At 35.2% G+C, this 25553-nt stretch overlaps 1 protein-coding gene across 2 annotated transcripts in view; it reads right to left on the bottom strand.

The window, feature by feature from the left end:
* Positions 1-25553, bottom strand: part of tbc1d32 (TBC1 domain family, member 32) — a 54873-nt gene that overhangs the window by 13020 nt on the left and 16300 nt on the right. Inside the window, exons 19-30 of one of the 2 annotated variants that reach the window (XM_055054489.1) lie at positions 25335-25473; positions 22442-22529; positions 21204-21322; positions 18701-18820; positions 18450-18538; positions 14823-14945; positions 12644-12752; positions 10247-10337; positions 10015-10140; positions 6012-6095; positions 1582-1651; positions 770-885 (exon numbers count right to left, since the gene is read on the bottom strand). In XM_055054489.1, the coding sequence (XP_054910464.1) occupies positions 770-885; positions 1582-1651; positions 6012-6095; positions 10015-10140; positions 10247-10337; positions 12644-12752; positions 14823-14945; positions 18450-18538; positions 18701-18820; positions 21204-21322; positions 22442-22529; positions 25335-25473 (1274 nt within the window). The remainder of the gene's footprint in view (positions 1-769; positions 886-1581; positions 1652-6011; positions 6096-10014; positions 10141-10246; positions 10338-12643; positions 12753-14822; positions 14946-18449; positions 18539-18700; positions 18821-21203; positions 21323-22441; positions 22530-25334; positions 25474-25553) is intronic. The other variant, XM_055054490.1, reaches the window with a different exon arrangement.

Raw genomic sequence — 25553 nt, 5'->3', positions numbered from 1 at the left:
TTGGACGCATTGAAGGAGAAAAACTGATCATAAAGATCTAAATGAACCTGAAGACTTTTGGACTGACGTTCATTAAACAGATGAGCGATTTCAGCAACCATTCAGCACGGTGGTGGAGGTGTGATGATGTGGGCTAAATTTACTGATTCAACCAGGAGCCTAATTTTTCAGGAGTCAAAAGTGACTCAAACCATCAGAATGGCTAAAAAATAGAAGGAAGAAACTATTTAAGGGGATCTAAAATGCAAAATTCAGGTTCTGCATGTTTTTGTCCATTTGGGTCTCAACTGTTTCTAAAAACAGTTGATAAAAAAACCCACCAAGCTGTTTTTTTCTGTAAAAAGTTCATGTTTTATGAGCCGTTTCAAAAATCTCCCCATTAAGTCACATTCCTTCACCGTTACATAGCAACCCAAGCTGAGTTCCAGCACATTTGGTCAGCTGGTTTCACCGCCACACAAAGTGTTTTGTTGCATTCTTGTTGGTTGTGCAGGATGCTCCACTTCCGCTTTTCAAAGATGTTCGAATGTGTACCTGCGTATCTGTTTGCAGCCGTTTTCATGTGCGAGTGTAAACGTTGAGTTGGATTTAAAGTGACAAGACGCCCTAAAATCTTATTATCCAAGAATCATTTTGTGTAAAAAAAAAAATGTTTTGTTTAGACCACAGATCTATGCTAACTTGTTCAACGAAGCGGTTAAACAACGAAGCTTTTTCCCCAGAAAAGCCGAGAACATTGTAAATTTGTTCACAGCGTTTTAAAGGATACCAAGAGCCGATGAAGTCTTCACTCTCTGTGTTGACAGGAAGTTCTTCATGTGTTTCATCAACAGCTCCAAGTCGCTCTCTGCCTCTTCCTGTAATACCTGGAGGTAGCAGCCATACCTGGCAACAAAAACATCACATCCACCGGTAGTGAAATCCTCTGGTGAATTTTTGCTTCTCCACCTTTTCAACAGAATCGCATTTTTATTTCCCCACTGAGACTAAAGATCAAACGTAATTACTGTGAAAGTCTCAACAGTTTTCAGAGCTTTTATTTTATTTCAGCCTCCATAACCCCAGATCGTATAAAAGTCACCTGGCAGAGCAAAACACCCAGAAGGACTCCTTAAAACCACTCCACAGTTTAATTAATGACGATAAATTTAGAGCACAATATATCCTGCTAGGTTCTGAAATATAAACACATTTTGTTAATTTTTTTTCTGCTAGGTGAATCATTTCAATCTCCAACCAGAGCGACTAAATCAACAGTAATTTCTCTTCAAAATGGGAAAAACATTCAATAATCTGAGATGTGTGTACAAGAAAAAGAAACTGTTTCAGAAATACAAACCTGACAAAAGCTGGAAGAGGATGAAATGTCTTTACCAAAATATTCAGAAAAATGCAGTAAAGTCTTTTTAACAACTGTTAAATAATTCATCAATATTTCTTGTAAATTTCTGAATATTGTTTACAGATGATGAAAATTAGTGTCTGAGAAAACTAGTGAAAAAGTCAACCATGCAGCGACATTCAGATGATTATTTGATAAAATTATTAGTCCCGATTAACTTATCATCTTATCCCACGAACCTGAAGCATGTTTGGATTCCCAGCTGCTCCACAGACGATAAGGAAACATTTTTCAGGTTTTTCTCCTCTGCTGCAACAACAAAACAATTCAAATACAAATCAGAGTCACACCGAGGACAACAGCAATATTCAGAAGAAAACGTTTCCTCCTCGCTGGGAGCATTTTGACCGTGATGAACGACAGAATCGGCTGTGCAGATGATCGACATGATGATGTCACCAGGTGACCCTGAAACATCACTGAACAGAAACAAAACTAAAGTTATTATCTTTGTACGTAAAGAGGAGCGATTAGAGTCAGTGCACAGCTGGAAAACAGAGACCTGAACCTTCAGAGTCACATAAAGACGGTTACAAAGTTCATCGGTTACCTTCTGTCAGCTGACGAACATCTCCAGGATTAAAGGACTAATGTCTCAGCTTTAGAGAAACTCATCCATGTGTTTATCTTTAGTCGCATTGATTACCGCAACAATGTCCTCACTAAAAAATGAAATGAAATCAACTGATCCGGACGCTGCTGCTCGGGTTCTGACTAAAACCAGGCAGATAGAGAACCTCGTCCAGTTCTGAGCCCCGACACTGACAGTGAGAGAGAGGAGACTTACAGATCTGCTGCTGCTGTGTCAACCTTCCAGAACCTCTGCTGGTTCTGGTTCTGCTCTGCATCCCCAGAACCAGAACCAAACGAGGAGAAGCAGCAAATCTGGACCAACTTCCAGAAAACGACAAAACAGCTGAAACACTGAGTTCCTTTAAATCCAAACTAAAAAACCTATTTTGAACCATAATCAATCAATATATTTGATGTGTATGGATTAGGAATTAAACAGATTGATCAGCTGTTTAATTCTTGACTGTAGTTTTCTGTTTTTATAAAGCCGTGATGTTAGCAACGTAGCGTAGCGTCGGGTAATTTCACAGCAGCACTTTCAGGTTTCTGTGTGGCGTCGAGTTCAAAGACGAGGAGAAAAAAATGTAATTATAATCTCTCCTCCACATTAATCGATTTTATCACAAGATTACTTTTTTCCAGATATAATAGTTTCTAACAGAGCAACGCAGCAAGCACTAAAGTCTCCTGCAGAGTCTGAATGTAAAAACAAAACTGCTCTTATTAGATTTTGGAAATTCAGGTTTAATGTTCTGGCAACTTCAATAATCAGACAAACGGGGAAAAAAGTTACAACCACATCCTGGCTTTTGGGAAATATAATGATATGAGCGCAAATGAATCATCTGCAGAGAGTTTATAGTCGGATGATGAGGAGATTTTTAGCAATTAATATAAAAAACAATCATCCAGATGATGGCAACAGCAGCACAAGCCTCAAATCCAATTTTTCAAAGGAAAAAGTGATAAAAAGATAAAATGTTGGCTGGAATTTACATCTCAAAGCGATCATTCGACGCTGTTTCCATCAGAAAGCAGAGCATTAATCACACGCTATCAAATCTGGTATTAATTTGGAGATTTTTTTGTTTTCCTCCTCACATATTAACATCTCTGAGAACCTCACACTGATAGCAATTACCGTCTAATGGAGATAAATCCTCTCGTCGTTTCCATTCCCGCTTTGCCCCCAGACTCTAGTTTACCGTTCGTAATAACCCAAATAACAGATATTAAGCTTTTGTTTGAAGGCGCCACCATAAAAGGTGTTGCAGGGAATTCATCTCTAATATTAGTTGCAACAAACATTTCTAGTTGTTCACTGCAGAACTCATGAAGAGAAATATCAGCAACCTGCAGCTGCAGGACGTCCCCAGACTTTATCTATGTTCTTCACACAAATTAAGAAGGCGATACTGAAAATAATGAATCCTGCAGAATTTAAAGGCTTGGAGGAAATTCACGCATTATGCACAACAATAAACTCCCTTAAAACGAATTAGAAGACGAGCGAGATGGAGGAAACGGCCTGGATTTTCCCTGCAATCGGACCAAGAAAACTGGAGGTGCAGCGAAGAATTAATAGTTTATTCTTTTTTAAATAATTAGAATACAAGATTAGTTCAAATTTGTAGATTTTGCTCATGATTTTTTTTAAGTTGAGGCATTTGCTTTTTGTTAGTTACCATGGCAATAATGTGGTTTATTTAGGTTTTTTTTAATAACTATTAGCTGCTAGCTGCTAATTAGCATCTCAAAAACTCAAATAGTACTTTACCAAGAACTAGCTGGATTGCATAATTATATTTAGTCTAATTAGGAATACCTCGTTTCAATAGTTGTACCATCATTAACTCACTAAAACTCCAATCGTTTTCTGCCACACTTTTTCCTTCCATTTAACTTTCTATGCAAATGCCTTCACTTTTTCACAGTCTGCTAATTTTCAGACACAGAAATTTAAGATTTTCAAAATATTTCACTCTTTAACGACTCTATACAATGAAATTACCTTTTCTGTCATGAGAAAGAAAATATGAAAACTTCACATTTCTTTTTGTCTTTTGCCGTACAGCTTGATTATATTTAATCTTATTTGGAATATATTTGCATCATCGTTGATTCATTCGAACTCCAATGTTTTCCAACCACACTTTTTCCTTCCACTTAACTTCCTGTGAATGGGCTTTGATACAGAACTCTGCAATATTGTATTTTCTGAGACAAAATGTTGGATTTTCACCTTCATTAGGCCAAAATCATCAACATTACAAGAAACAGGCTTAAAATATTTCCCTTAATTTCATTTTTCATTTATCTCAAACAAGTTTTTAAAAACAACAAAACAATCAATAGGACAAGAGAAAATATTTCTACTAAACATTTACCTCAGTTTAGTAAACTATTAATTACTCACTCAGTAATTATAAAATAGAAATATGAATTTAAAACCATGTTATGAGATTCAGATGCAACACTTTTGCCAAATTTACCAATTTTTAGTTTTACGTAAAGCTTGAGAAGCTTGATTACCAAATTGACACAAATATTTTTAACATTATTTAGAATATTGTAACACTAAACGTTCCAGAAAAGTGACAAAATGTTTCCAAGTTGAAGCTGACAGAAAACTGCAGCATGCTTTTACTACATGTTGTAAAAAACATTTTAATCAGGACAAAAACATAAGCAATTAGCGCTTTCCCTTCAGGAAAAACTACAGTCTCCAACATTTTCTGGGTCTAATTCACTAATTAGCTTCGTATCTTTCTGTCTAGCATCAATCGGAGGAGCTTGTTTAGCCCTGCGGCTACCAAACACGCCAACCTGCTGACACGGTTCGCTTGTTAGACTTGTGAAACCGAACATATTTTGACCTGCGGAAGGAAAACGCTCTCAAAGTGTGAAGGATTTTTTTCCTCCATGTCTGTGAATCTGTAGGGACAGATCACATTATTCAGACGACACTGAAAAACATCAATTCAGAGCTTTTAGGTTATTTCACTGTCACTGCGGGGAAGTTTTATTATGGTCAACCTGATGTCAAGTTGACCATAAGAAACTTGGTGACTCGTAAAAGTATTTCTACTCATTTTGCCTCATTACAAAAACATGTGGGGTTCCCCAAGGATGCATGTTAGGCCCCTTTTATTTCATATCTACATGATCACAGATTACAACATAAAACGAGGTAAGTTATCATCTCGTTATGCAGACCAGGTGATGATGAATCCATTCAGAAACTTATGAGTAAAACAAATAAATGTGCGGAGGAGCCACAGCTTCGTCCAGCAAATCAAACAAAACTATTTTTGGACATAAAAAGAAACAAAAATCAATTAGAGCCAACAAAGAGCTTCAGTTATCGCAGCTTCAAACCAGCTATCAGGTCTGAAGTCTGGATGTAGCAATGAACTTTGACCTGAACATTCAGAACCACACAAAGACAGTTACCAAGTTGGGCTTTTATCACCTGAAGAACATTTCCAGACTTAAAGGAATAATGTCCCAACAAGATCTACAGAAAAACATACATTTACCTTTAATTGAATTGATTACTGCAACAGTGTCAATTATTTCAATAATCGATCAATCATGATTAATTTGATTAATCGTTTAGCCCTGTGTGCTGCATTTTTCAGACTTGAATGTGTAAAAAAATACTTAAAAACCAGTTTGCATTTTCCACCCAATTCACAGTCATTCCCTACTTGTGTTGATGGAGGTTTGCAACGTGCTAAAAGTTTTGCAAGGCTGAATTTTATTACTTTACTGCTCAGATCTTTAATGTTCCCTTTCTAACAAACCCTACTGTCTTTCCAAAGGCTGCATAATACTAACAAACATAAATAACATGCATCTTCTGTATAGTTGCTGTTAGATTTTGTGTATTTTCAAGTTTTTTGGTCTTTAAGATCACAGGAGAAATTACGCAGAAGCTTTTACGTTACTGGTTACGTAACAGTTTCCACCAAAAGACCTTCAGTGATTTTCATTTGACAACAAGAAGAAGAAAACGAGTCGGTTGGTCTCTGACCTTTGTACTGAGCCGCAGAGAAGAAGCTTCCTGAGGCAGAGCTGGATAAATGGACCACAACTTTCTCCAGAAGGTCAGCCAGCACTGTAGAGAAAAATCTGATTCATAAATAATTATTCAAGATAACTTTAATACATATCAAATTAGAAGTTAAATATATTATTCAGACTAAAATAACCCTGTTTTATATTCCTAAAAGCCGACTGCTAAGTAAGACAGAGACTGAATTCAGCTTTGAATTTGGACTGAAATGATTAATCGGATTAATAGTCAACTAATTTAGTAATCAATACATTTCTTCTGCTTATTGGTGTCAGAATAATTGATTATTAAAAATGTTGTTAGTTGCAACACAGACTGTATATATTTTTTATCCAAATGATCAATCATCAGAACAATTGATAGAAAAATTACTTACTAAAATAATCGCTGGTTCAGAATGTATACATTTTTAGCCAATTAATTGATTATCAGAATAATCAATATAATAGTGAATTACTGAAATAATTGTCAGTTGTTCCACAGAATGTGTCACTTTTTTATCAATAATCAATTACAAAAACAATGTAAGTTGCATCACAAAATTAGTCATTTTTTTAGCTTATTAATCATCAAATTAATAGAACAATCAATTTCTAAGATAATCGCTAGTTGTTCCCCACAATCTGATATTTTTTTAGCCGATTCAACAATTAATTGTCAAAATAATTGATTACTAAACACTGTTAACTGAAGCCCAGAATAGGTCTTTTTTTTGTCGATCATTCAATTCATCATCAGAATAATCAATCACTAAAATCATTCTTACTCTGAGTAAAATATTAGCTTTTGGACGACACAACAAAGTATTTTGTGAACGTTCAGCTTACAAATCAATCTGGAAATTAGGGCTCTTCTGCAAAAACCAATTTTTCATCCCGCGTTCAGTCGGCTTTGCGAGGTTCCACTCATCAATTTACGGCTCCGGAACCCCAACTGTCCCCGAGTAAACATGTCTGCTGCACAGTGGGAGTCACAGATCCCAGAGCGGCATGACAAAGCCACCCACAGTTTCTCAGGAACTAACCAGGAACACGAGATGGAGAGACATACTGATGGCAAAAGCAAAAAAGTACAACAAGCCTCTCATAACGGAGGTCAGAAAACAGCCAAGTTGGAGCCAAAAGATGCATTTATATAATTATTACCCCAACTACATGTGGGCAAGCTACTTATAGACAGTTCCTATCAACACAATGTAACACACACACACTGCAAAAACTAATCTTACCAAGCATTTTTGTTGTACCTTCTGGTGCAAATATCTATGTAAGATTAATCAAACTTACAAGTAACTTTTCAGCAAGAAATAGGAGCTTAAGTAAATGAGTTCTAGTTCCACTGGTAGATTATTTAACTAATCTGATATTTTTATAAGAGTTGTGAGAGTTACATCTACTCAAAAGAAGTTTTTACTTCTTGCTGAAAAGTGTACTAAGATATTTCCAATAGAAACTGCAGAAAGAATCTGTTAAGATTTTGTGTTTTTGCAGTGCATCTGCCTTGCTTATATAACATGCTTTCTTCTATTTCCTAATTTGAAGAGTGGCAAAAAAGTCATTATTTTACATTTGTAATATTACAATCTGTAAGGGTTTCAATGCAGGGGAATCAGTCAGTTATGCTGCTACAATAAAACAATTTTAAGGCTTTTATTAAATACAACCAAATAGGCAACATTAGGACCTTTGTATATAAAAGACAAAATAATAATCAGTGAAAGTTTCCTCTTCTGTGGTCAAAGAAAAAGAAAAATAACTCAGAAATTTCTGCATTGATCTCAAACAGTCACAGGAAAAAAACTTAGACATCCCATGATGTCAAAAAGTTCTATTTTTTTCAAAAATAAAGTCATTAAAAAGTTGAAAATTTCAAATAAAAACATCAAAAGTGGTTTCCTAAAATATTACAAATGTTGCATCATCTTTTTATAAGATTACGATATCAGAGAATTATGTTTTTTAGTGCAGATTTATGCCTTTCATCATGAAAAATTTATGTTTCTGTCTTGCAATTTTTCAACAAAAAAGTATAATTTGTTTTTTTACCATACCCAAGAAAACAATCAATAAAAAATATTTATAAACTCTGGGCCGACAATAATTTACTGATTAATTTCTATAATTTTATTTAATTCCAATAAAATAATTTTTTGTTTATTATTGAGCAGATAAAATAAAAAAGTTTCCTTTACAAAACAAATTTCGGCCAAGAGTTTGTACATCATCTGTTGTTTAGTTTGCTGCATTACCAATCAAGTTATTGATTAAAAACCAATGAAGTGAAAAACAAAAGTAAAATAGTTTAAATCTTCCACCTGGTGGCAGGTGGACCTTTATTCCTACGCTGTGAAATAAACATATCGAGTGAATTGCAGGATATTTTGTAAACACAGAAGAATGTAATTATGATCATTTCCCAGCTGTGAGCTGAGGAGACAGCGGTTGATGATCAGGACGGCGAGCAGAGAGCAGCCAGCGAATCCAGGCATGACTGAATGCTTCTTATTGAAACGTTGCTGCAGGAGACCAATTAAGAAATCAATAAGCTGACAAGAGAAAGAGCTGCTGAACATAAAATGGATAAAGCAGTTTTGATGAAAGCTGCCATAGTGAGAGTCATTTTTGTCTCCCACAAGAGAAAAAAAAAAGACAGGAAGAAATTATATTTTTTAAAAGTATATTCTTTAAGATATTTAGCTGAAATGCTAAATGTAACAATTTCCCTTTCTTGGGCTTTTCTTGAAAAGAAAGTGTCAGGTTTTGTGTGGTTATTGACAAGTCAAACAAAACCTCCTCTCTGCAGCTGAGGGAAGCTTAAAAGATAATAAATCATCATCATAATTTATTTTTTCCTCTGAAAAGCCTCAAATGAGCCCCACAGTGGATGATTTTGTAGGCAATTTCCACCGTGTTCTGATGAAAGGGAGTAATCAGGTTCTCCTGATGCTTCATCTGAATATATTTTTGTCTTTCGTCAATCACAGCTATTTACTCCTATATGAGGAAAGTAAGCGTAGGTGCAATTTAAAAAGCGTCAGTCAATGACAGCGATGATGAGTTATTAAAGACAAAAGTGGCGCCTCAGATTTCTGCAACGTTTGAGGAGAGAGAAAGCCACAAGCGCTTTAAAATAAAAAAACCACCAGCAGGTCACATATAACAGGCATTATGATGCAGCACATTTAGGATAAAAATAAGGATTTATTTAATGTATCTGACTGAATTCTTTTAAAGTGACCTATTATGCTTCCTTAAACAGGCTAGCATAGATATCTGAGCTATACAGAATATTTTACAGAATCTTCAGAGAATGAACCACTTAAGCTGCTGCAGGTCACACCCCCAACTCAACATTTATACGTGAAAATGGCTAAACAGATGCACAATTATACAACCGTACAGCTTTGAAAAGCATTAGTAGAGCCTCCTGCACAACCAACAACAATGCAGCAAGTGGTTTCTGGATGATAAGTCAACAACAAAACACTTGTCTTTTCCAGCAGCCATTGTACAGCTGGAGCTCAGCTTGGGTTGCTAGGTAATGGGGTAGTATGACTTAACAATCAGGAGGATTCTGAATGGCTTGTTTTTTAGACGTCAAAAAAGAGCTGGATGTTCCTTTTTCAGTACTTTGGCTGTTTTATGAGCAGTAGAAATGCAAATGGAAAAATAAAAGGTTTAGGAAACCTTTCAGAAACAAGAAATAAGAGCTTGTTTTAACCCAATAATCCCCTAATATTGATGAAAAACTCCTAATTCCACTAATTCATCAATATTATGGAATTATTTACCTAAAACAAGCTCCTATGTCTTGGAAAAGTACTTAGTTTTGTCTCATTTCAAGTGAATTAATTTATTTGCACTAGAAACTAGACAAGAACAAGCTGAATTATTTTTCCTAAAACTAAACGGCATGTTAGAAACGACTGAACAGATAACACCAGATTGATCCAGTAACTCACCTTTCCCAGTTAAAGTGTTGGGTTTTGATTTCATGGCTTTGCAGAAATGTCTTCGGCAGATCTCCAACCAACTCTCCTCACCTCCTGGTTCTTCGGATGAAGCCAGAAATGCACTAATCTCACATTCTGAGGACAAATAAAAGTACGCAAAAAATGTGATGTAATGCAAGAAAAACAAAAGTAAAATCCTTAAAAAACTTTTAATTGCAGAAACGGCTGATGTTTCACTTGCCTTGTGTGTCACTTTTGACCTGTAAGGTTGGAACGTAGCATGGCGGAGGAGGATAGCTGAGAAACATCGGCCAAGAGTAAGGAAGTTCTCCCTGGACCACAGAAAGACAAAAATACACATTCATAATGTCACAAACACATGAAAATGATTTAAATATTTCACCTTTTTCCCACCAGGACACATGATCTTTCTTTTTTCTGATTAAAAAAACGTTTTCTGTTGAATATCAGAGCTTAGAGACAAACGAGTTTTTAAATTTCTTTTTTGCCGAGGCTTTTCGCTGGAGCTGACATCTGGTAAAAGTGCCAAAAAATTTAGATTTTTTTAAAAATACTTTTCATCATTTCTCATTCAGTGCAGAAGTTATATTTTGTTTTCGACTGAGCTCAGTGGGTGACTTACCAACACAATATGCTCCTGATGTTAATGAGGTTCAGAAAGTCAGATCCTTCATTTTCCCGTCACATGACGCAATCGTTTGGGAAAGTTTGGAAACTGTTTTTCAGGAAGGCGCTGATGTTTGCAGACATTCAGGATGTCGCTTTAGGCCTGGTAATGATCTGAACTGGAGACTCGGCGAAGTTTTGCGTCTGAAGTTTCCAGCTTCTGTTTGCGTCTTTTCAGATGTGGACAAAATTATTGTTTTTCTGATAATAAAAGCCCATAATTGTCACTAAAATAACTTGAAGCAGACAAAAAATATCTGACATATTTTTTTACACTTAAAATAAGAAAAACTAACTTCGAAAAAAGCTTTGTATGAAGAAATAGTTGCGTATTTTATGTCAATAATTCTTGAATATTGATAAAAATGTTCTAGTTTCACTGGTACATTTTGTCAACAACAAACGCTGAAATGATTAATCGTTATTAATCAATTACTGAAATAATGCCAACTAATTTAGTAATTGATTAATCATTAACTGAAGTGCACAGGCTTAATAAAAAGGTAATTTTCTGAAAGAAGAAAACAGTCGGAAAGTAATAATTTCATAACTATACTAAAAATATACAGATTTAACCTTTAAAAACCTTATTTATCTGGAAATCTTCTTCACCCAAAACTAATTAAATGACGTTTTTAGCTTCACCTGATTCAAATTTAATACAAAAATCTGTATATTAAGCATTTTGTCCAATAATTAATCCAAATAATAAACAGATTAGTGGGCAGTATTTATTTAGCTACAGTTGCATCCTTTACCAGAAATAATCACACCAAAGTAATTATTGCATTTCAGACAATCTTTTTTTTTATGTATTAAAAATAATTGAATTGTTTTCTCATTTGCATTTTAATTTTTTTTTCTAATAATGTGTAGAAAATGCTCAACTTGTTAAATAAATAATTTGCAGAATAAGCAATTTTTTTAATCTGATTAATTAATGAATCATTAGTTGCATATAATGTACATGTGTATAGTTTTTGTTTCTTTGTCCACTCATGGATGGATTTGCTTTGGAGGTTTTAAGCAGACAAACATAACTAATTCCCACTCTCTCCTCTGGAAATAATTATTTTATACCTATAATTTCCTTGACCTCAGCATAAATGAGTTCCTGTTTGGGCTCAGCATAAACAACACCTAAATAATTGATATCAATCCCGGAGCATGCTGAATAAATAAGGCTTCAAAGGACGACGGCGGCCGCCTGGTTATCAGTTCAGCTCTTTTTATTTGTAACAGCAGCAGCAGGATGGAAACATGGAGGAAGGTTAATGCTTCAAACATGAGAATCAAAAGTGAAATACTTTTGTTGATCACTATTAATGAAAGGAAGGATTAAGAGGAACTGCAAAAGGTCTCCAGTTCACCAAAAGGTTTTTACAATTTATGTACCATCAGAAATTTCTCTCAATGTTTTTAAAAACTCTTAAAAACAGAATTACATGTTAAATTTTTAAAGATTTTATGTGACAGTAGAACAAAACTAAAATGATTCATCCTTTTTAAGCATTTTAAGCAGGGTTGAAAAATGGAGACCCTTTTATTTTGATGTCCCTAATTAAATCCAGTGTAGCTAATCATCTAATTAGTGGAGTTTTTCTGTTTGTAATTTAATAAAAGAATAAATCCAGCTGTTCAGTGAAGCTGCCAGAGGTTTGTTGAAGTCATTATAGAGAATTTTAAGGCCTATTTTAGGATATAAAATTAGGGAAGAAACGATTAATCGTGATAAACTGATTATTCAGATAATCGTCAACTAACCGATTAATCGTTAACCTGAGTATAAAGACTCAAAAAGTTGATTTTTTCCTCCCCAATATTAAGAAATTAGACTTTAAAGCAAGCTCCTATATCCTGCTGAAAACTTGCTTCTGTTAGTTTACCAAGATATTTTCACATATTAATGCTTTTCATGTTAATGTGAAAAAAGATGACGTAGGAAGCTGACCTCTTCCAGGGCTCGAGAGGGAAGCCGCCTCTCAGACGGACCTCCGACCACATGAACCCGAACCAAGACGTGATTCCTCTCCACCGACAGGCTGTCGATGATGATCGCCCTGAGAGGCAGAGACAGAGAAGCAGGAATCACAAATTCAATGATCTAGAATATTTAAATAACAAGAAACATTCACTCAACAACAAAAGACACCAGATGCCTATTTAAAGGAAGTTGAATCCAAATAAGCCGTTGCTGGCCATGCCCCGCAACTCAATGTTTACATTCAGACATGAAAGTGGCTGCAAACAGACGTGCAATTATTCAACCGGACATCTTTGACAAGCAGAAGTACCACCTCCTGCACAAGCAGCAAGAATGCAGAAAGTAGTTTCTGAACAGTAAGTCACCAATAAAGCACTCGTCTTTTCCAGCAGCCATTGTGCAGCGGTAAAACCAGCTGACCAAACATGCTGGAGCTCAGTGTAGGTTGCTAGGTAACAAGGGGCAGCTAGCTAGCGGCTAGCTAGCGGCCTGGGGCTTTGCTGGGATTGCTAGGTGAGAGTCATTGATTTGTGTTGTGACGTTCAGGAGGTTTTTGAAACAGGTCATTAACTTATTGCCAAAAAAACATCTGGGTGTTTTTTTGAAGCGGTTTGTCTCTTTTTAGAAGCAGTTGAGACCCAAATGGAAGAACAAACTGTGGAAAATGTGAATTTTTCATAATAGATCCCCTTTTTCATAATAGATCCCCTTTGAAAAACACCGCAGTATTTATAGATGACAAAATCAACATGATGAAAACTTTACATTCCTCTCCTCCATTTCATTGGCAGTGAGTGATATGAAAGCCTTTCTGTTGCGTCTGAAGCCACAAAATTCACTCATCAGTCTGTGTGCAAAGGTCTTATAGTTGAAGCAATTTGGACTCCAGAAACTGATCAAAAAGACCATTTTCTCTTATAGCTCTCTTTCCAAAGGCCAGATTGCTCCAAAATGTTGCATGCTTTCGCTTTATTGGTAAGAATATGTCTTAGATGTGAGTTCTGGTGTCATCAATGTTAAAAAGGTCAGAGGAAAATGGGTTAAATCAAAAGGTTAAACACCAAAACACAAAGTCAGGACGACACTGAGCTGAAAACACAAAAATATCTGCATAGAATAAACAGAAAACCTGATGCCAACCATTACAGAAAAGTACAAATAAATACAAAAAAGAGGAAGAAATGAGAAGGCCATCATTCTGAACGAGTTTTCAAACCTGACGGCTCTTCAGGGCCATTTGTAACCAGCAGCGTCTCCATTAGAAGAACGTTCAAAGAAACACTCTGGCAAATAGTCCTTCTATTTATCCTTCATCATTTTATTCATTTATTATTCTGAGACATCTGAAGCAGGCATTTTTTTATTAGATCTGAAAATTTTATGTCTCATCAAGATGATGCACAAAGAGAATAAAAATGGGGCTAATTTACTGAAATTTCTGATTGTTTGCTTTTAGAAAAGCCAAAAGTCAGTTTGATGTTTTCTAAGCAACAAATGTGAGTCCAGGTTTCAACATGTAGTTAAAGCAAGAAAACTTTGAAGTAAAACATTTAGAAATAAAATCTTGTATCTTGTCATCATCATTTTAAACGGTAGCACTAACATTTCATTAACATTGGGGTTTAATTATGTAGTTTAAGTTGGTTTGTGCATAAAGAAAAAAAAAAGTTGTAATAAAGTAGATTTTGAATATTTTTGGTCTGAAAAGCCCTTAAATATTTTTTTAATTGTTTATTTACCATGTTAGAGACTGTTGGGTCCACACCACAAATATTATAAAATATAGCGGCAAACTCAGCTTGGCTCCATCAGACTAGCCAGCAGCAATTAGCAAACACCTGGAGAAACTGCAGATAAACTGAGCTCATTATAGGAGCTACTGGTAAAAAAAATACTTTGATAAAGGGGCTAATAGAGGAGCCATGTTGTGATGAATTACTGAAAGTGGTGTTTCAGAAAGAGCAGGAGGTTCTTAAAGAGACAGAGGCCCAATTTCAAGACGTTAAATTGCAAAGTCTAATTTCTTTTAAGTCATATTTGATATGTGGCATTGTTGTGCTACAAAATGATTCTATGTGCCTGAAAAACACATAATTCTGCCCCTTTAAAGATGTTTTCATCGAACTCTGCGTTTCTGGCTTCGTACCCGTCTGTGGCGTCTTGGTCAGCAACGTTTTCCCTCTGACTCTGCAGCAGCGTGCTGCAGATGTTGTACTGGCTCTCCAGCAGCAGGAAGGAGTCCAAGCAGCAGCAGAGCACACTGAGCAGTCTGCAGCGATGCACACAAACCCAAAACAAAGACACGAAATTACAGACAGGCCTGGCAGACCGAGATACTGCAACAGAACGGCACTACAGAGAATTACAAACTTTAATTTAGTACATACTGCACTGCAGGGCAGAAACACACGAGCAAAGACTCAGTTTGGACTTTTTCTTTTTGTCCCCTGGCCTTTTGTCTGCTCGTATTAGGTCAGCCAGCACAGCTTGTTAAAGCCAAATGAGAGCTTTGTCAAGTGGGAGCCTTCGGGAAAACATTCACGGTTCATTTTCAGCTGCTGGTAATGACAGCGGCTCAGACAGGCTGATAAGATCCAGCGACATTTTGAAATATTGACTGAGCTGCAAAACAAAGCAAGCGCTCGGATTTAAACCAACATGTCTATGCCAGTGAGAGTAAAAATATTATAAAATATTCTGAAAATCGGCTCCGTTTTATCCATCTGACTGATTTCAGCCTCAGTCTGTCGCGATAAGACGATAAAATGCCCCATAAGTTATGACAATAAACAATAATATTGTTGTTTTGAGGCCATTATCAACAGTAACATGGTGGTAATAATGCAAGAACACATTCTCAAAAGTCACTGCACTTTAAATCCTAACAAACATGTAACACTAATACAGGAAGACATTTTAAATATCAAAAATTAATAAACAACAGAAACAACAAATAAAATAAATTATGAAGTCAATGAAATTGTCCTTCAAAAGAAAAACATCTGAGACTAAAACACCAGACCGAAGAATTTTACCATCCAGGTTTTGGGAGAAACAGAGACAAAAACAATAAATGACATTATTGATAAAGGTAATTATTGAATTACAGACATTTTAATTCATCTTATAGCGACCGGCCTTTAATTTCTGTCTCATGCTCTGCAGGTTTGTGATAACGCAGCCAGAAGCTGATAGTTTTCCGTGTTGTGTGATCAGAGTCGGAGTGTTTGTGGATGTTTGGACGGTTTCTCTGTGACTGACGGCTCGGCTCTCACTTTCTGACAACTGAACGTCAGGAAGCCGAGAGTTTGTCAGGAACTTCTTACCCTCAGTTTGAAACAATGAAGCAAAACTGCAGCTCTCCATTTGAGGAGGATGCTTTAAACCCACCAGGGCTGTGAGTTTAGCAGAGGAGAAGCCTGATTAACATCTGTTTTCTTTTCCTTTAACGCTGGCCTTTTAGGATTCCTTTAACATTTTAAGATGGGTGAAACAAAGAATCACATTTTTTGCAGATGATCAGTCTTAGAAAATGAGATTTTAGTTTTGTTTTAGGGCATCTTGTCACTTTAAATCCAAATAAGCTGCCACTCAACTCAACGTTTACACTCGCACGTGAAAATGGCTGCAAGCAGAGACGCAATGATGCAACCTTACATCTTTGAAGAGCAGAAGTGGTGCCTCCTGCACAACAAACAACAATGCACCAAGAGATTTCTGGATGGAAAGTCAACACTTTGTACAGTCCAAACTACGGTTTTCTTTCACTGATTTGTACACTCCAGTTAACTCAATTATTATTTCAGTCTGCAGGGTCCGATAGATGCTGACGGAGTGCAAGTTGTTTCTAGAAAACTTCTGAATCTTAAATCTGCTTTTCTAGCATTTTCAACTCAGAAATATGAATCAAATAAATCATGATTTATGTTTTATTGGTGGAAAATACATTTTTAATAAAGTCTGTATTTGTATGAACACAGATGTGTCACCAAAATTAATCTAAAAAATTTTTTTTGAAAAATAAAATAAACTTTTAAAAGTTGAACATTTTTGACTTGAAACTCAAAAATGTTCTTGTTTACTTTTTTGATCTCAAAATTTTTGAGTTTCTTCTAACAAATTTTGGACTTTTGAAACTCAGAAATTTTTGAGTTATTTCCAGAAATTTTCCAAGATTAATCTAAAATTTTCATCTTTTTTCTGAACAAAAATCTAACATCTGTGGAAAATCTCTTCCACAAACTGCTAAAATCTGTATTATTTCTGTAAGAATCAACTGGGGGAAACGGGACGTGTACGGATGAATTTAGAAAAGAAGCAACACAACAAAAATTCCCCCAAGTTGCTCTAAAGGAAGTCGACGCTCAGGCGGAGAAAGAATAACAGTCATTACTACAGCGAAACAACCTGAAGCTGTAATCTATTATTCATTACCTGACATCCATGATACATGATCAGCTGAGCGCCTTACAAGGCCGGGCAGATAATCACAAAAGGTGATCATATGGCCGATCTCAGGTGAGGCAAAGTCATTTAAACCGTTACTAAAAGCCATGAAGGAAACCAGCAGGTCAGGAAAACGGTGATTTACTGCAGTTTCTGCTCCTTTACTGCAGTTCGGCTCACTGTCTAAATAAAATACAGAGGCCAATAAAAGGATTCCTGTCACATTTTGTCTCATTAACACCAAATAATTCAAAGTGTTTTACTGGGAATTTGTGATGAATCAGCACAAACATTTAGCAATTTAGTATTTTTGGTCCAGTTTCTAGTAAAAATATCTTTGTACACCTGAAATACGACAAAACTAACTTACAAGTACCTTTTCAGCAAGACCTAAAAGTTTTTTAAGTGAACAATCTCTTAATATTGATAAACAATTATGAATATTTGGCAGGTTATTTCACATCTGACCATTTAAGAGTGAAATAATCTGCCAGTTCGTTAATGGTCATTTGTTCCAAACGATGTATACTTTACAGAAAAATATGTTTTAAGCTTAAATGCAAAATGTTTATATTTTGTGCAGTTTTGACTTTATTACAGTTTTTTTGTGGGGTTTTTTAGCAGACTTTTTTCAGTCTGTGTACTAAATGATTAACGATTAATCGATTGCTAAATTAGATGACTGTGATTAACGGCTTAATCAAAATTAATTTGATTTATGAGAAGAAAAAAAATTATATCAATATAAAAAAATACTAGAAAAAATAAAGATGGAAAATTCTGAACCGAAAAGGTCAAAAATCTGAGAAAAAATTCTGAGATTCTGAAATTAATTTCAGAAATTCTCTAGAAAAAAAGAACATTTCTGAGCTTCAAAAGTGGAAACTTTTCAAGAACATTTCTGAGAATAATTTAAAACTGTTGAACTTTTTTTCTCTACAGGAGCCCAAATGCACAGAGATACAAGTCAGAGATAAAACTATTTTTTAAATCACAATATATTTGGTGATTTCATTAACAACTAAATTTTTTGGACACTCCAGATGAAAAGTGCAAGAAACCATGAATTTATTCCTTTATTTTAAGTGTGTTTTCTTCCATTTTAACCAGCGGTCTCACTGAAGGAGCGAGTTACTCAATAATACCCACAGAGTCGGGCTTATTTCGATCTTATCCAGAAAAATCCTTTCATCAACCTCCCAAAGCCGGTAATCAAAGTGGAAGGCTGCTAATGCTGCAGACTGAGGGGAGTGAGTGTGTGCTAATCCCATATCATGCGCTTCCCCCTCCGACGTCAAGCTCTATGGGAAAAGAACGCTCCTCTCACCTCAGGCCGAAGGTGTGCGACTGCTCGTACTGGAACAGCGAGTGGATCTTCCCGTCCGAATCAACGGCAACCAGCCTGTCGATCAAATCCTGAAACGAGAAGCACAACAAAAACAGAGCAGAGTTTGCAAACGCTACGGGGGTTTAATGGAAGGCCTTTCTACTCACTCCCACTGGTACGTGTGGGTGTGAGTGGAAGGATGAATCGAAGCGCAAAGACGCCCTCTGCTGGTTGGGAAGGGAACTGCTCACAGGTATGGAGGACGGGATTTCTCTCAGGCTGTATTCGCTCCTGTTCGCCAACGGCTGCCGGCACAGAAGCTCCCAAACGGAGGAGGAGGAGGACAGGAGGTTGACCAGGGACAGGAAGGACTGGGGACACAGAAACAACAAGCTGGTGAAAAATACAAAAATGTTCATGGAAATTAGAAATGCACCAATCCACTTTTTCACTTCCGATACCGATAGCTGAGGTTCATTCATGAATTTAAGCAGAAATGCTTCAGCTAATTCTAGATCTCACAATCAGAAGTTATTTAAAAATGTCAAACTGATCATTTTTATTAAGAACGATGTCAATTTTAAAGGACTTCATGGTGGAACAATTGTGATGAAGGTTTGAATTAGGGATCCACCGATTCACTTTTTTCATTTCTTATACCGAGATCTGAGGCTTAGCATCAGCCGATACAATACAGAACTGATTTAAAAACTGACTTAAAGACTTCATATTTTTTTAAAAACAGACATTTATTTGATAACCCTGCACCAGGTCAGCACATTTAAATACACCAATGGCATCACAATCTTGTTCAAACATGTAAAAACAACTTTAATTTGTTCAGACAGTAAAATTCGAGTTATAACAGCCAATTTAAAGTAAATAATGAAGAAACATGGAAACGAACATAGAAAAAATAAGGTGCAACAAACCTTTGAAATGGTTTAGAAAGTGCAAGGAATTCTAAATATAATGTAAAACAATAAAGCATGATGTAGCTCAAAGTATAGAGTTAGACTGAATAGATCTGCCTTTATTGATCAGAGCATCGTCACTGATATCCAATCACCTGCAACCGCAGTGATTTTAATTAAAAATAAAAATCAAGGCACACATTTTAATTTATTGTGGATTTGCCTCAATTCTTCAATATTTTTTAAATCTTTCTTGCTTGCAAACGATTCATGTAAAGATTATGTTTTAACTAATGTTGAGATTATTATCAAAGTATATTCCTAAATTAAAATAATAATAACTCAAATGCAAAAAAAGAAAGAAAATATACAGGATGAATCATAAGTTAAACATGTTTTTATTACCATAAATTAAAAGAGTAACTAGATATTTAAGATAATATTCTTGAAGTAAAGATGCTGTGAAACCAAAACGTGTTTTATTTTGTGTTTCCTGTGGATTTTGGTGAAAATCAGAGACTTTGCCACTCAGTCTGTGGTGCTTTCAGGATTTCCTGAATACAACCTGGCAGCTGACAGCCTGATAAGTCCGGCTTTAACGCCATCGGTGGCAGGGTTGGGGTCAAAGTTCACAGTTCACCGATGGTCTGGAAACAGCCAGCCAGTTTCACAGTTCGGCCGCACGCAACCTCACGCTTCAAGTTGAATCATTTAGACTCTTCTAAATAAGAGAGAAACGTTTGGTGCAAAAGGACAAAAACATTTCCAAATTTACAGGATTTAATTTCTAAAAGATTTTATAGCTGAAGACATTTGAGTCCAAAAACGTTAACGGTAAGGAATTATTTACTTGAAACAAGTTTCTATAAAAGCTACTTGCAAGTTAGTTTTGTTTTATTTCTGGTGTATTTACAGAAGAATATGCCATTTACCGAGTAACTGATCAAAACATTAATGTATCAATTTAAGCAATTGTTGTTATTTTAGATATCAAGCTGAAAATAATTAATAAAAATAGCATAAGAACATGATACAATAAGGCAAAACAAAATTTTCAGAATCTTTTTTCTTTCAATTTAAATCTTTAACAAAAACTGCAAGTTTGTTTTTCTTAAAACAAATTTGATCTTCATTTATTGAATCTATTCTCAGTGGATAAAGTATCCAAAAATGTACTCAAGAATCGTGATACTTAATGGTGAAGTTACTGAATTAAAAGTAACAAATACAGTATAATAAAGTAAGTTTTTCCCAGAAGAAGTAAATGTAACTGCTTGCTGTCCAACTCTGGCCACAAAAAATATATATATTTAAAGAAAAAATATATATATTTAAATGTATCTTTGGGATTATTAAAGTATTTATGAATTTATTTATGGAGGAACCAACAAATAACACAATGTAATTTGAATTATTTCCCATTTATTTTGTAAAACAGCAAAATAAAATCAGTTGTTTGCAGTTCATAAATTTACCACTAGATGTCACCGTGTCACATAGAATATTGAGTTAATTCTCCAACAAATATTATTAAAATAAATACCAACATGTCAACAGATGTTTCACCTATTACTTGTAAGTAGCTTAAAAATGCTCCAATTATTTAGCATTTCAAAAAGCAGAGTGATTTCAAAGTGTAGCAATTTAACTATTTGACAGTACTAATGAATTTAAATTGATGTAAAACGTGTCTACTTCTACTAAATAAAAAAAAAAAAAGATTCACATTATATTCTTATATAAAAATAAACATTGTAATAAAAAGATACAACTGTTGCGGCGGCCGTAAGCAGCCGCTCAACTCTCATATGCTTTGGTCCGGCTGTGTCCAGGCCCTTACCTTGAGGCAACTTCTGTCTATGGAGTCCATGGGTGTCGGTTTGGGTCTGACGACTCTGGCGTCGTCACTTCCACATTCGAGAGCCGACCACAGATCCACAACCAGCAATCTGACAAAACCTGGAGGCAAGAAGAAAATACGTCTTTAGCAACGCAGAGATTCAACTGTCAGGAAAACTTTCAGTGGAAACAAAAACAAACAACTTAAAGATGCAAATGAACATTTTTAGCTTAAACACCTTCAGATAAAGGTAGAAGTTTTATTTATTTTTATTGAAAATTAGACTCACAAGACTGATTTTGTCTGTAATCTACAGAAAATGCAAAATATATAAACACTTGTAGTGTTTTAATAAATATTTATTATCAAGTTGCACATCATTCAAATCCTGTTTGTAGCTTTGAAAAATATTTAGTTGATTTTCCAGTTTCTACAAAAACAAAATCTCACCAAGTAATTTAGTGCAAATATCTTAGTAAATTTGAAATAAGACAAAACAAACAAACTTTTCAGCTAAATATAGAAGCTTAAGTCAATAATTTCACTTATAAAATGGGGAAAATGCCTTGTTCACTATTATTAAGGAATCAATTACTTATTAAAGCTCCTATTTTTTGCTAAAAAATTACTTGAAAGCTCGTTTTGTCTCATCTTGAGTGTATAAATATATTTCCACTAGAAACTAAACCGAAAATACTTGGTAAAATTTTTTGTTTCTGCAGTTTGAAAGCCTTCATTTCACTTCATATTTTCTTTTCATTGTGGTCAAATATTTCAATCTTTGTCTTAAACTACACATTTTTCCTCCAGAATAAATTTGGCTCATTAATTTGAGCAGTTTTGAGTCGACAGCATCGATTGTGGAGCAGCGGTGACTCTCCGACCAGATAATCCAACTTAATATTGTGACAGTTTTAAAGTTTTAGCATCACTTATCAAAAGATTTAAATGAATCCATAAACCATCTAGGTTTGAGTTTATTCTAAATAAATTTACTTCTTGTTTTTAAAACTCACTGAAATTTTAAGTTGTAAAAACTAAAGATCTTTCTGAACCTTTCACAATAAATTCACAATATTTCCTCTTTTCACACCAAAATGTATCCAGGTTTTACAGTGAACAGCCGCAGAGACGAACAACAACAAAATTCTTTGCAGCAGCTGCACATAAATTTCCAATTCAAGCCTCAAGCATCCCAGCTGCCAAGTGTTAGTTTGTACTAATGAGCGCTTTGTTACCTGAGCTGTGCAGAGCTGCAACCCCTGGAGAGGTCGCCGCTACCTGTGTCACCATCACTCCGTATCCAAACTTCTCACAGCGACTCACCTTCAGCAAAAACAGGGGCAAAAAGACGCAAAACGGTTCAACTGCACAGCTGTGCGCATTAGAAACAAGCAATTAAAGGAGCAGGAATAAACACATTTAAGGAATTTAATAATTTCAACATAATAAAAATAAATAAATAAGCCAAAATAAAATAAAATCACGTGCTGCAATTAAAGTGCAATGTCCAACAGAAACTGTAATTGCAAAGCCGTGGAGAGAATGTCAGTAAATTGGGCCCAAAGCGAGTTGGCTGAGATTTGCATGTAAGGCTGGGCATATGCGTGTCTACAATATAAATCTTACAAATCCTGCTTCAGTATCTGAGCACCAGCTGAATACTAAACAGATAAACAGACTTTAGTAAACAAGACTGCGTCCTTCAGGAGGAGGAGGATCAACAAAACAAATGCATTCTTCAGGAAAAACAAAGACGTGAGAAACAGTTCAGGAACAAATGTTTTAAAGATGAAACAGAAGAAACAAAGCAGGTTCTGCATGTTTGTACAGCTTAATCACTGAAAGATACAATTCAAATCTGTTTCTTCTTTGGTTAAGACTAAACCTTTGATTTACAGGGATTTGTAAAAGTTTGACGTATTAAATTTATGACATTTTCAATGGTTTGTACAACTACACATCTGAAAAGTGCGGCATGCACTTAGCCACATTGAATTCTCCTGTTTTAAAGATATTTATTCACCATTAGTTGTAACAATAAACTTTGTCTGAGAAACATTTATTTGAAATATAAAAACACTGCAGCAGGCTGTTTGGTTTTCATAAATTTAAATAAATATGCCACAGCACTAGCTAGCTAGCTAGCTCCGTCCAGCCAGAACAGATATTTTTATGCAATAAGTAACATTCAGCTGTTTAAATTTGAACCAAAGCACATTGAAAAAGAAGCAAATGCAGAAATTACAACAGGAAAATGAAGATGAGGAGATAGTCGGCCAAAAGAATCAGCTGTTTATGTTTCTGCTGCTTGGAAATGCTACTAAAAAGAACAAATAGCTGCAAACAGCTCCAGTTTCAGACTCAAACTGTTTATGTTGAGCATTAAATTTTCTCTAATATATTAGAAAGGTGTGTTACAAAGACTTAAAGGTGCTTCATTCACTCGTTAAACATCCATTATCTTCTAATTTGTTTTGATTTTGTGCTAGCTACTGCTAATAGTGTAAAATATAATAAAATAATCACATATCACAAACAGCAACTTTTATGTTAATGGGTAAATTTGAACATATTTAGACCAACATGTTGAATTAGTCCCTTTAAAACTCTGAAGAAAGTATTTTTAGGTGTGTACAACATATATCAGTCTAAAAATTAAAAAAAATATCCTGATTAATTCGTTCAGATTCTCAGATAAAAGTTTGGATTTTACAAAAAGTTTTTATTTACGGTCACAGTTGAAGGAGAAAACCCCTCCTAGCATGATTTAATTTATTGTTTCCAAGACGTTTTCTAATACTCAAAACATATATCCCACAAACTTTGACCTGCAATTAATGCCCACCAATACTTATTGAATTTCTATTATTAAAAACTATATACAATAATTGGTTCTACACAGCACATGTGCAACTTTGTGTCGTTTTATCACATAAAATCCCAATTAAAAGTACTTAAGTTTGTGGTTGAAGTAGGACAAGATGGGTGTGAATACTTTTGCTAAACTCTGAAACGCAGAGTTTCAGTTCTCCATTTATCTCAGACGTTAAATAATCCTCCACAAAGTTAATAATTTCAAGAACAGAGACATAATTACTGTATATCGATACCAATTCTTATCACTAAAAACTCAATGGTGGTTCCAGTGAAGGCAGGATAATATACCTGGATTACGTATTAAGGGAGGTACGGGATAAATAAAACTTTTATTCCAGGTCAATAATGTTTGAATCATCATTGGATGAGTCAAAAATAGCTGTTCACTCTCATGCCACAATTAACTTTTTACATGGAAGTCGAAATTACAAGACTGCATCTGTAAAAACAAAACAAAACAAACGGATGTTGGGAAGGAAGGTCAAAGTTCCTGAGTCACATCTACTAATAAACTTTATCTGCCAATTCATCACAATTTACAGAAAACACATTATGAGTAGAATTATCAAAGAGTCACATTAAAACATAGAAGAATTTAAGCTAACATTAGCCTACTCTTTTGGAGCAGAGGTCATGAGCAGAAATGGGAATTTAATGCACATTTTGTGGAGACATTTTGGAAAAAATGTGAAAAAGATGTGAAAGAGTGATCTGCCCATTTAATCTAAAACACTTAAAAACAAGGTTTGTGACAATATGCTTTCTGTAATCTGATGGAGTGAAAAGACGACTAAACGGTTTTATTTTCATTAATTTTTAAAAGCTTTTAATTCAAGACATTCTTTTGGATATTTAAACCTGGGATATAGTCATAATTTTTCCGTTTTAGGGAATCATAAATCCGAGTATCATCTGCATAACAATGAAAAGCAATATTTTGCTTTCTGAAAATGGAGCCAAACAGCAGGAAATACAGCTAAAATAGCAGAGGACTAAGAACAGAGCCCTGTGGGACACCTGTTAACCACAGGTAAACTCAAAAGGTTCTCCAAGCGAAGTACGGTCTTAAACACCAGAATGTATCGGAAACTTTTTTGTGTTTTTTTTTATGTAAAGCACTTTGATGTTGAAATATGCATTAAGTTAAACTTGAATAAACCCAACAAGTAAACAGATGAGGCATAATAATGAGATCAGGTTATGACAGAAATGTAAAAAAAACAGTTCAGATTTTAGTAATTCACTGTTTACCTGCAGTTTTTTGGTGAAGCGAGAGAACATGTAGGAGACGCATTCGTCCATGGCTCCTGTCTGCTGTAGCAGCAAATGGCCTCTAGGGGTCGCAGCAAAGTTCAGCAGACTGCCCAACAACGTTTCCTCCCAGACGATCCTGATCCAGATCCACAAAAAGAAAAACGGCATAATAAACCTCAGAGTGAAGCAACAAACACCAACAATTAGGCTGTTCAA

This window comes from Poeciliopsis prolifica, unplaced genomic scaffold, assembly GCF_027474105.1.
Source record: "Poeciliopsis prolifica strain line A6 unplaced genomic scaffold, Auburn_PproV2 SCAFFOLD039, whole genome shotgun sequence".
In the NCBI taxonomy this organism is placed as follows: domain Eukaryota; kingdom Metazoa; phylum Chordata; class Actinopteri; order Cyprinodontiformes; family Poeciliidae; genus Poeciliopsis; species Poeciliopsis prolifica.
This window is presented reverse-complemented; position numbering and strand designations above follow the sequence as displayed.